General features: G+C 40.8%; 1 protein-coding gene across 4 annotated transcripts in view; it reads right to left on the bottom strand.

Annotated features, from left to right (window-relative positions):
* Nucleotides 1-12,389, bottom strand: part of SHISAL1 (shisa like 1) — a 160,816-nt gene that overhangs the window by 60,448 nt on the left and 87,979 nt on the right. For all 4 annotated transcript variants that reach the window (XM_024213639.3, XM_024213623.2, XM_024213615.3 and 1 more), the window contains exons 2-3: nt 8,361-8,460; nt 2,702-2,915 (exon numbers count right to left, since the gene is read on the bottom strand). In XM_024213639.3, coding sequence (XP_024069407.1) covers nt 2,702-2,915; nt 8,361-8,427 — 281 coding nt within the window. In that variant the 5' untranslated portion in view covers nt 8,428-8,460. The remainder of the gene's footprint in view (nt 1-2,701; nt 2,916-8,360; nt 8,461-12,389) is intronic.

The following is a 12,389-nucleotide window of genomic DNA, read 5'->3' on the forward strand; positions in this document are numbered from 1 at the left end:
AGTGGGCTTTGGGTCAGGTTCTCTATATAGACTGGAGGACAAAGCTGCAGGGAAAAGCACTGAAGTTTCATATGGATGGAGGAAGCAGCGATGCAGGATTCTCCTTCCCCTTCTACATAGCGGTCAGTATTCTTTCCACAAAAAATGTACATGGCTGAAGCAGGAGTGGTGGGGATTGGGAGGAAGAGCTGGAGAATTACTGCTATAAAGCAAGATGTTTCCTTTTTTTTCCTACTAGGATTAATGCCACATAAAAAAGAAAAAGGTGGGAGGGGTGGGAGGAGATTCATTAATGCCGTTTAACTACCCCTCCATGATCTGACCGCGTGGGTGGGAACTGACTTTGTTATTTTTGCCTGGGAGAACCCGTCTGAGTGCCTAACCAGGAAGTCTCAAGATTGTGGCCAGAGTTGCTCATAGATCTGTAGCTTCCACTCCTTTTCCTGACCCTGGCCAATCCCTTCACATTCCTGATAGTCCAGTAGGTTTCAAGGAGGGAAAGACTTGCTCAGCTGCAGCACTGCTAAAGTCATGGTCCTGGGACTTCTGTTTTTTTAATTCTTCTTCTACTGTGCATGATTTTACACATTTCACCCCTGTGCAGATGGGCAGCACAAAACTTATGCACCACTGAGTCCCAGTCCAAACCTGAAAATAGGACTTCAGTGGTACATGGCCCTTTTGCTGGTTCTTGGCACTGGAGTGAATTTCACCCATAAGGAATATGGAAGTAACACGTTCCCAGGCAAAGCTGAATGATTTGTTAATTATTATTGTTAGATATATAAATAGTGGTGCTTATCAAAGGCTCTAGGCTTCTATAAGTAACAAAAACAAAATTAGATTGCCAACGGGGACCCCAAATTACCCTCTCTCCCATATGCTACCAATTTCTCTCTTTAGAGCACTGTTCATAAATAACAGGCTAAAGAACATTTCAGCTAAATTGCTAAATTGCCTAAGTAATTCAAAATAAACTAAACAAATTTGAAGTCGGCGACAAGAATAAACAACCCATGAATGAACCGCACACAACGCTTTGCAAGTTTTTCTCTAAAGGTGTAACAAACTTGGTGGTAGTGAACAGCTTTTGGTGTATTGCTTTTGTAAAAATATAAGGCTAGATTCTGCCATGCATCCAAGGCCTGGTCTATGGACAGTTTTTATACTGGTATAGTTGTTTTGGTTAGAGATGTGATTTTTTTTTTTAACTGAGACATCTAGCGTGGATGCTCTTATACCAGTATTAAGGTGCCTTATACTGGCATAGCTTATTCCTCTTCCCATTTGGGAATAAGCTATACTGAAGCTATGGCTACACTGGCGCTTTACACCCCCCTGAGCACAGCAAGTTACAGCGCTGTAAAGTGCCAGTGTAAACAGTGCCCCAGCGCTCGGAGCCGCGCGCCCAGCACTGTAAGCTAATCCCCTCGTGGAGGTGGAGTACCTGCAGTGCTGAGAGAGCTCTCTCCCAGCGCTGGCGCGCCACCACACTCGCACTTCAAAGGGCTCCCGTGGCAGCGCTTTGGAGTTTCGAGTGTAGCCACGGCCTGAGATAAAGTACCTTAAATACTGATATAACTGAGACCACACTAGAGATATTGTACTGTTTTAATTAGACAGACATAGTCAGTGGTATAACTTTTGTGTGTAGACAAGACCCTCTCAGTACAGTAGTATGAGGGGGCTATTAAGGAGGCATAACTAGCTCTCTGATTCTGCTGGCCAGGGCACCACTGAGACTTAAAATAGCCTAATTTATGACAGGAGAATATAATCTCAAAGGGACCTACAGCACTGCCCCTGCTCCCATAGAAGTCAACGGCAAAACTCCCATTGACTTCAATGGTGCATGATCAAGACCTAAGAATCATACACTAGCTGAAAACTGGTGCAGTGACGCTCCCTACCACTCCTTCTGAAACGGAAACCTTCCCTCCCCTGACATTGCCCCTAAACCAGGATGAGGGGGGCACTTGTCTCAGGAGCTGGCTCTGCTGGGTTTACCTCAGTTGAGAGCGCCACCCTCCATCAGGAGAATTCAATCATGGCAAGAATGCTTGAGTAGTGCAAAGGAGCCAGTCTGGACCTGAGAATCTTGCTCCCACTGCATAGGCAGTCCATAATTCAGGATCTACTTACTACCTTGTCAGTTTTTCTGCAAAAGTTCTCATATTCTATCTTTAACAATAGGCCACAGAGCTGCTTTTAAAAAGAGAATGTGAAAAAGGATCTCAAGCAGCAGACAAGGTGATTAAACAACCAAGTGCATTTTGCCGATCAAGCTCAGTGATTGCAAGTCATTAATATGCAAAACATGCACAAATTCAAAATAGCAATTATCCATGCAAAACATTTGGGATGATCTGAAAAATGTCAACTTGCCTTTCTCTTGCTATCACTTGTTGGGGTTTTCAGATACACATTTAAACACGGTTTTGTCCAATTTGAGGGGAGAAACAGCCTATATGCTTATAAAATGTACATAAATGCGCTTAGGAATTTATATAACGGGCATCGAAGCTATAGAAGCAAAGGTAAACATCCCCTTCATGAGAAGTAGACTTGTACAGAAGAGCTTCTAGGAACGAAATGTGTATGTACAATTATTCTAATTGCTTCCATCATTAAATATATCTTACATTATGTGATTAGACTCGGAATAATTTGGTAAAGAGTACTTTATAACTCATTTACTTACTTATGCATATATCCATCTGCATTCCCCGTTAGGTTCATCTGCATAACAGTCTGAAATTCTGTCTCATTGCAGCAGTATTTAAATACCGTGTTGTTATGGTGACAGCAGAAGATGTAAGATTTATTGTCAGAAAGACGTGGGCAGTGAAAACCAAAGTGGTAGCGGCCTTTGTAGTCTGTATATGGCTCACAGACACGAAAATGTGCAGACAATGCTGTAAAACAAAGATTGATATTGTCTTTGTGAGTCATATGTGTTAGTTGCATGTCACATCCATTTTCATTTTTCTGTTAATCTTAAACAATATTTCTCCTGGCTTCTGAGAAACAGTAATCATGTATTTCAGGAGTTTCAACCTTATAATATTTGATATGACTACTGACAGCATGAAAAGCATTTTTGTGATATTTTCAATTTTGAGTTACTATGTTTCTGACTTTTTTTTATTTTAATTCATTTATGTTTTAAACAGAAGAGAAGAAATTGCTGTCCAGAACTACCACAATCTTGGACAGCAGGGAACACTAAAATATTTAAGTACATATCTTCAACTATGAAGTTTTAAAACTATGGGATATCAGCAAAGATCTAGACAAGCTAGTTTAAGATTTTTCTGGGATGATTTTATTATCCCAGAAAAACATACATGCAAACTGAAATAAGAGTCCAAAGGCACATGATTTACAGTGGCTGTTATTAATGTGTCAGAAACATCTGCTCTACTGTAAAGGTCATTATTTTGATAGGCATTGATCTGCCAAAAATAATAATTAAAAGATATTACCATGCTAACAGAGCTGAACAACTGTGAATATACAAATATCGAGAACAAGAGCAATGGAAACACAATTACTATTGAGATCTTAATTTTTTTTTTAATTAAATTCTCATGTAAAGCATGTATTATGTCTCTTAAACCATTTTCCAGGTTTTTGTTACACTGGTTTTGCTGGCCAATTCTCTTGAAAGAAAGAAATCATCTCTGTATATTTCCCCAGAATGTGGGCTCTAGGTTAATTGTTGTGTGGTGGTTAGTATGCCTTGTAGGAGTTTGAGGTCTGTAGCTAACCCCCAGCTCTCACACATTGGCAGTACTTTAATTTATTTAGGGTTTATATTATGGTAGTGCCTTGAAGCCACATCTCAGATTACACACACAGTCTCTGCCCTTGAAGACCTTACAGTCTAAATATAGACCACAGACAAAATGTGGGAGAAATGATGTATTTTTATTCGGATTTTACAGAACTGAGACAGACACACTAGGGACTGCTGTACACACAAAGTTGCACCAATCAATTAAGGTGTTATTTTAAACTGATTGAGTTAACTGGTGCAACTTTGTACATGGACACTCATATTTTTATATTTGTTTGAAAATTGGGATCACGATTCTGACCTTTTCTGTTAAATCACTTTGAGATCTTCTGTTGAAAAGCTCTATATAAGAGGTAGGTGGTGGTCTCATTATTACTTATTATTATTGTGTCAGTTTACCAATATAGAGTGTACACACAAAAGTTTGCACCAGTTTAACTAAACTGGTGTATATTTGGCTGTAGACAACGCCTGAGTGAATTAGGTGCCAATAAAAATTTAAGAGAAATGAGTGCATTTCAATCCTGGCATTACTCCTTTGCTATGATCTACTGCGAGGAAGAATATGCCATTTTGGGGTTAAGGCCACAGCCGAGCCGTGGAACTCAGAGGTTCTGAGGAGAGCTGGTCGAAAACCAGAATTTCTATCCATTTTCTATCAAAATTCTGATATTTTGACATCTATTTTTATCCTGAATCAGGGTGAATATCTGAAATATCAAAACTTTTCATGGAATTGAAAGTTCAGGAAAATTTCACTACCATCCCTAACTTCATCAATGAGTTTCAACCCATTATTTTGTAACTAAAGCATCAGTCAGGTGAATTAAATCTAACTATATGCTTAGGAGTTAAAGCGGACAGGGGAGATATTCTTTGTAGCATGCATGCATGGCTCCCTTTATTGTGAGTTATTTGTACAGCCACCTCAAACTAGCGAGTACCAATAAGTCCTAAATTTTGTATCTTCTTGCTCTCCATCACAGTCTTAGTAGTCCCAGTTCAATCATATTGGTCAAAGGGTTGCCACTAGAGCTGGCCTATACGAATTCCATTTTAGTGAAAAATGTCAAGGGTTCTAAATTTGTTTTCATTCTACATCAGAATGAAACCAAGACCTTTCAAAATTTTCATAAAAATAACATGAGAGTCCCTGTCCCCCCTCAGAAGAGCCACTAGCTCAGGGCGTGAGTGTCAGAAACCAAGTTGGGGATGGTCAGGCCTAGTGGTCAGAGCTGTGGCAATTGGGACTAGTAGTTGGAGCCAGGGGGTCAGAGCTGGAATCAAGAATCAGAGCAAGAGTGAGGCTGGAGCAGGCTAAGGCTTGTGGAGTCTGTTAGCACTATCAGGTAGGGAAGAGTCCCTAGCCATGAAGTGATGTTGAGCAAACAGATCTGCTGTTTCTCCTTTGAGAGTTATATACCTGCCCTGAGAGTCACCAGACTGGCTCTGGGCTTGTGGACTGGCTGGAGCCTAACACAGGAATGATTCATCACCCTGTGTGGCTTAATCAGGCTCTAGTTTGGGGATGACTCATCACATCCCATTAGGGCACTCATCTGGGATACGGGAAAACCAGGTTCAAGGCCCTGCTCTGCCCGGGCTAAACACTAGGCCAAATCAGGCAGAGCACAGCCTTCAACTTGGGCCCTAGGAGAGTGCTCTAAGCAGTGGGTTACTGGCTATTCTGTGGTGGGTCACTCTCTTCCATCCTGGAGCTGAGGAACCTTTTGTTTCAGCAAAAAAGTTTCAGTTTTGATGAACTGGCACTTTGTGACAAAAAAATGTTTGTTAAAAAATTCCTGACCAGCCCTAGTTGCAATGTTCCTACTCTGCTACCACCTTTTCTAGCAGAGTTCTAGCCTGCCTGTCCTTACCGTAGGCTTTCCTTTTCATTCCTATTTCCATCTATTCAGACACCTTTCTGCCTGCTGGCAAGGAGCTGCATCTCCTTTCCTAGGCCAGCCAACACAGCTGAAGCTGCTCAGTCTAGGTCTATACTATTCTGGTTCTTCTACCAACCCCATCATCTTGTTATCTGAACTATCCAGCTGTTTCTCTACCCCCACTGTTGCTGCTTCCCTGTCTGCCTGGCTCTCCAAAACCATGTCCCCAGAACTGCTGCACTGTACACTTGGGACTTGTCAGTTCATTGTCATCCCAGTCTTTGTTATCTGTGCCTTGTGGTTGTGATCAGAAACTATGCCCTTAATGATTATTAGATATGATCTTCAAATATCCTTGTTTGTCTATATTCTACTTTTTAATAGATCATGGTGCTTGAAATAAGGCACCATCTTACATAGAAATCTTTCTATTAGGTCTTCATTCCTCTTCAAGTATGAAATTAATATAATTGCAGTAAAAAGCAGCATCCTGTAGTTCTTTTATTCAAATTATGCAAAGCCAGTAGTCTCCCTTTACAGAATCTGGGGCATACAGGCCATACATTGTATATATATCTGAGTTGATTACATAGATAAACACAAGTTGCCCTGTAATTACTTTGGTTATCAACAAAGTTACTATGGACCTTTGTTACTGTGATGCTGCTACAAAATTAACATGCCTCCATTGTTTTAGGCAACTTGCCATTTATGTGAAAGGAGGCCAAGAAAACACTCTCAATTGTGTTAATGCTTTGTAAAGGCTGGGGATAGAATTTTCAAAGGTACTTGGCACTGGTTAACACCATTCCCAATGGTTAAAACTCTCACTGACTTCAGTAGACACAGAGTTAGGCCAGCACCGAATTCTTTTGACAGTCCTACCTGGGGTACATAAATTAAAGCTGCCATTATCATTTTAAACACCTATCCTGCAGCATAGCACCATGCCCTATGTGCTAAAGAGAAATGTCAAAAAATAATAAAGGATCTATGACAGGATAAGGTACTCATGCATAAACAAATAAAATAAAATGCTAGAATAGTGCCTGGTATTTATCAATGATTTATATAATATGCAGAAATCCTATGTAAACAGGATAAAATCAAAGACGTATTTCTTTACAGACAGCATGTCCCCTCCCTCCAAAGAGACAGTGTCAGGGCTGAAAAGGCTAAACATATTAAATTCAGACCTAACAGGTTTGTTCTGGTTTGAGGCTAGATGTTTGTGTGACACATATAAAATATATCTTCAAACCAAAACAAAGCTGAACCATTTATATGAACAGTCAAGGTGTAACATTAACGTTGCAAAGTAAAATTCTCAAAAGCCAGTAAATATGAACATTATGGCAGAGGTACGAACTTAACTCTATCCCCTGTGCATATGCATATGAAATAGTCTTTATTAATATGACATGCTGTTTCTGAGATAGATGATAATATATTTTTTTCCTACAATGTAGGTCAACACGTGTATTTGGGATAACTTATGATCATGTAATTAAAGGTTATCAGCATGCCTGAACAATGTGCGGAGTAAAGGTTCTAAATTCAACCCTATTTTGCCCACATTTCCTGCCTTTAGATTATTTATTTGACTCTGCCACTATCTGTGTAAACTTGAGTAAGTCACTCAACCTCTTTGTGCCTCAGTTTCTCCATCTCTAAAATAGGGATAATGCTCATCTAACTTCATAAAGCACATTAAGAAATATGAATGAAAATCATTATATAAGAGCTAGTTGTTATTATTCATCCTCAATCAATCCATTCCAAGTTTCAAATGTATTTGCTGTATTCCTCATGACAGAAGTGCAGTTAGAGTATTTTAAAATGGGATGGATGTCGTTTTACTCCCTTATAGAACTAGGAAAAAAATTGATCGGATTCTGCTTAAACTTCCCCAGAGTAAATCACCTTCACACAGAATTACAAACATGGAAAATTTCAGAAAATTGGTGAGTTTCTGAAAGTTATGAACCTGTGAAAAGTACTTCTTTTAATTGGAACTCCTTTGTAAACTTAACTATAGCAGCGGAAGAATATGAACAGGCAGAGTGTGAGGTTAACATGATCCGTACACATAGACACACCACCTCTTTTGTCCAGTGTGAAAATACACATGATTAAACCTTGCTTTCTAGGTCTGTAGTAGGTGGATCATTTGGAAGAATTGTTTGATTTATATGGTTTCAGAATTAAAATAGTAAAGAAAATGATTATTAAAGTTGAGTGTCAAATGTTGAATCTGTTTATCTTGTCTGTCTCTCATTAGTGTTACTTTCCTAAATGAAATAGTATTGCTCTTCTTGTTTTAGCTTCCTGTCACCAAATGCACAGCTAAGAGGGAGAGATAGCTCAGTGGTTTAAGCATTGGCCTGCTAAACCCAGGGTTGTGAGTTCAGTCCTTGAGGGGGGCCATTTAGGAATCTGTGGCAAAAATTGGGGATTGGTCCTGCTTTTAACAGCGGGTTAGACTAGATGACTTCGTGGAGTCCCCTTCCAACCCTGATATTCTATGATTTTAAGTTGCACAGTGCTTTTATTTCAACTCTTAGTGTTACTTATGGTACCGTTAGTTTTGTAGGCACTTGGGATTGATGAAGTTTTTAACCCATTCATCCCCTCGCCCAGCTCACATAAAAATAAATTTCTGGAAGAAACATTACCTGCTGACAAGAGCAATAAGAACACAACCATCAGCACATTCAAGGACTGTTGACCACAACTTGTCATCGTTTTGTTTTCATTGATCCATTAGAGAATTACCTGTTTAATAAGATGCAATATCATAGTTAGGTGTCAATATCATCTCACCCTTATCTGCTTAAATCTGTACTTGCAACACGGCTTTGCAACAGAGAAAATGGTTTAGAGCAGTAGCTCCAACCTTTTTACACCCAAGATCACTTTTTGAATCTAAGGGCAACCCAGGATCTACCCCGCCACTTCCCTGAGGCCCCGCCCCTTCCCCAAAGGCCTGCCCCACTCACTCGATCCCCACTTCTCTCTGTCGCTTGCTCTCCCCTACTCTCATTCAGTCTCACTTGGGCTGGAGTAGAGGGTTGGCGTTCAGGAGGGGGTGCGGGCTCTGGGCTGGGGCCGAGGGGTTCGCAGTGTGGGAAGGGGTTCTGGGCTGAGCCTGGGGCAGGGTGTTTGGGTGCAGGAGGGGGCTCTGGGCTGGGTATGGGGGTGCTGGCTCTGGAAGGGGGATCAGGGCTTGGGGTGCAGGAGGAGGTTTGGGGTGCTGACTCAGGGAGGGGGCGCAGAGTGGGCCTTGAGGTGTGGGAGGGGGTTCAGGGTGCAGGAGGAGGTATGGGGTGCTGGCTCCATGAGGGGGCTCAGGGATGGGGTGCGGCCTCGCGCTGAGCAGCACTTACCTCTGGTGGCTCCAACTCGGCGGCAGGTGCAGCGAGGCTAAGGCAGGCTCCCTGCCTACCCCGGCCCCACATTGCTCCCAAAAGGGGCCAATGCACCCCTGTGGCCCTGGAGGGAAGGAGGGGCAGGGGGCATGTGGCTCCATGTGCTGCCCCTCTCTGCAAGCACCGCCCCCACAGCTCTCCTGGCCAATGGGAGCTGCGGGGGTGGTGCTTGCAGGCAGGAGCAGCGCGCAGAGGGAGATCCCGGCTCCCCCGCCCCCGGGGCTGCGCTGGCCACTTCCAGGAGCAGCATGGGGCCAGGGTAGGCAGGGAGTCTGCCTTAGCGGCAGCCACACTACACTGCTACAGATCACGATCGACTGGGAGAACCGCTAGAATCAACCAGTCGATCATGATCGACCGGTTGGTGACCACTGGTTTAGAGTAATACAATGCGAAAACAAAACTGTCTTATTCCCACTACAACCGTTGCATGGAAAAACACATTTCCCATAAGAAAATTTAAAATATGCTATCCTTTTATTTAGCTATGTGTACATTAAACAGTGTGAGTTATGTATACCCTTTATATTCTACAGCATTAAGTAGAGGTGAGCCAAAGGGAGTGCTTGGTTGGTTATTCACACCAAACTTTGTAATGTAAGAGACCATGCCTCAGGCAGTGGAATACTGTCAGCAAATTGGGCTGTTTTAGTATGTCTGGAAGAACTACAGGAGTTAAAATGAGTTAAAATAAATAGGGCTGTCAATTAGTCGCAGTTAACTCATGATTAACTCAAAAAATTAATCATGATTAATCGCACTGTTAAACAATAGAATACAAATTGAAATTTATTAAATATTTTTGGATGTTTTTCTACACTTTCAAATATATTGATTTCTACTACAACACAGAATACAAAGTGTACGGTGCTCACTTTATATTATTTTTTATTACAAATATTTGCACTGTAAAAATGATAAAAGAAATAGTATTTTTCAATTCACCTCATACAAGCACTGTAGTGCAATCTCTTTATTGTGAAAATGTAACTTACAAATGTAGATTTTTTTTGTTACATAACTGCACTCAAAGACAAAACAATGTAAAACTTTAAAGCCTACAAGTCCACTCAGTCCTACTTCTTGTTCGGCTAATCACTAAGACAAACAAGTTTGTTCACATTTACGGGAGATACTGCTGCCTGCTTCTTATTTACAGTGTCACCTGAAAGTGAGAACAGGAGTTTGCATAGCACTTTTGTAGCCGGTGTTGCAAGGTATTTACATGCCAGATATGCTAAACATTCGTATGCCCCTTCATGCTTTGGCCACCATTCAGAGGACATGCTTCCATGCTGATGATGCTCATTAAAAAATAGTGCATTAATTAAATTTGTGACTGAACTCCTTGAGGGAGAATTGTATGTCTCCTGTTCTGTTTTATCCACATTCTGCCATATATTTCATGTTATAGCAGTCTCGGATGATGACCCAGCACATGTTGTTCATTTTAAGAACACTTTCACAGCAGATTTGACAAAGCACAAAGAAGGCACCAATGTGAGATTTCTAAAAATAGCTACAGCACTCAACCCAAGGGTTAAGAATCTGAAGTGCCTTCCAAAATCTGATCAGGATGGGGTACGGAGCATGCTCTCAGAAGTTTTAAAAAAGCAACACTCCAATGCGGAAACTACAGAACCCGAACCACCAAAAAAATGAAAATCAACCTGCTGGTGGCATCTGACTCAGATGATGAAAATGAACATACGTCAGTCTGCTCTGCTTTGGATTGTTATCGAGCAAAACTCGTCATCAGCATGGATGCATGTCCTTTGGAATGGTGATTGAGGCATGAAGGGACATATGAATCTTTAGAGCATCTGGCACGTAAATATCTTGCGATGCCAGCTACAACAGTGCCATACGAATTCCTATTCTCACTTTCAGGTGACCCTGTAAACAAGAAGTGGGCAACATTATCTCCTGCAAATTGTAACCAAACTTGTTTGACTGAGTGATTGGCTGAAGTAGGACTGAGTGGACTTGTAGGCTCTAAAGTTTTACATTGAATGCAGGTTTTTTTGTACATAATTCTACATTAGTAAGTTCAACTTTCATGATAAAGAGATTGCACTACAGTACTTGTATTAGATGAAGATATTTCTTTTGGTTTTTACTGTGAAAATATTTTTAATCAAAAATAAATATAAAGTGAACACTGTACACTTTGTATTCTGTGTTGTAATTGAAATCAATATATTTGAAAATATAGAAAATATCCAAGAATATTTAAATAAATGGTATTCTATTATTGTTTAAGAGTGTGATTAATCGTGCGATTAATCATGATTCATTTTTTTAATTCCTTGACAGCCCTAAAAATAAATCAATCATTTTTACATTTAAATACTTATAAGCAACACCTAGGTTCATCCCATTAGAACAGTGGTTCTTAACCTTTTTTCATTTGCGGACCCCTAAAATTTTTTTAATGAAGGTACAGACCCCGTTGGAAATTTTAGACATAGTCTACGGACCCCCAGAGGTCCACGGAGTACAGGTTGAAAACCAATACATTAGAAGATGCAGTAGTTCACAAAGTGGGTTAGACAACAGAGCTAGTCGGAAAAATTTTAACGAAATATTTTTTATCAGAATTTGCCGATTTGTGGAAATTGAAATGTCCATTGACTCTGATGGAACTCTGCTTGATTGCCTGCAAGCTCGTTCACCTACCCAGTTCCTTGGCAGTCCACCTGGCAGCCGCCATAAAAAGGCTGCTTTAATTTATGTCTAAGGCTGGTCCAGCCCAGCCCAGACCCAAGATTGGGGGAGTGAAAAGTTATCTTAAATCCATGTTTGTTCTACCCCATCAGTTGTGCTGAGCATTCTTTAAAAAGACAGGAGTACTTGTGGCACCTTAGAGACTAACAAATTTATTTGAGCATAAACTTTCGTGGGCTAAAGCTTATGCTCAAATAAATTTGTTAGTCTCTAAGGTGCCACAAGTACTCCTGTTCTTTTTGTGGATACAGACTAACACGGCTGCTACTCTGAAACCTGAGCATTCTTTGAGGATCTGCCTCAAAGTGAATTTTGCCATTTATGTCAATGGGAGTAGACCCTATGCCTGGTACCTAGAGTGCTGCAGTACACCCTCTCCTGTCTTCCGTGGCAGTATATCTAAAGTTAGTACTACATTAGCTGTGACAGCAAAGGGCATGAAGAGAAGAAATTCTTTTATTGCTTATTCACCAATGTTAGTAGCCTGGATAATAAACAATAGGAACTGGAATTGCTCAGTTGTGAGCATAAATTTTATCTAGCTGGTAT

This window comes from Terrapene carolina, unplaced genomic scaffold (genome assembly GCF_002925995.2).
Source record: "Terrapene carolina triunguis isolate 2854851 unplaced genomic scaffold, T_m_triunguis-2.0 Scaffold112, whole genome shotgun sequence".
Classification (NCBI taxonomy): domain Eukaryota; kingdom Metazoa; phylum Chordata; order Testudines; family Emydidae; genus Terrapene; species Terrapene triunguis.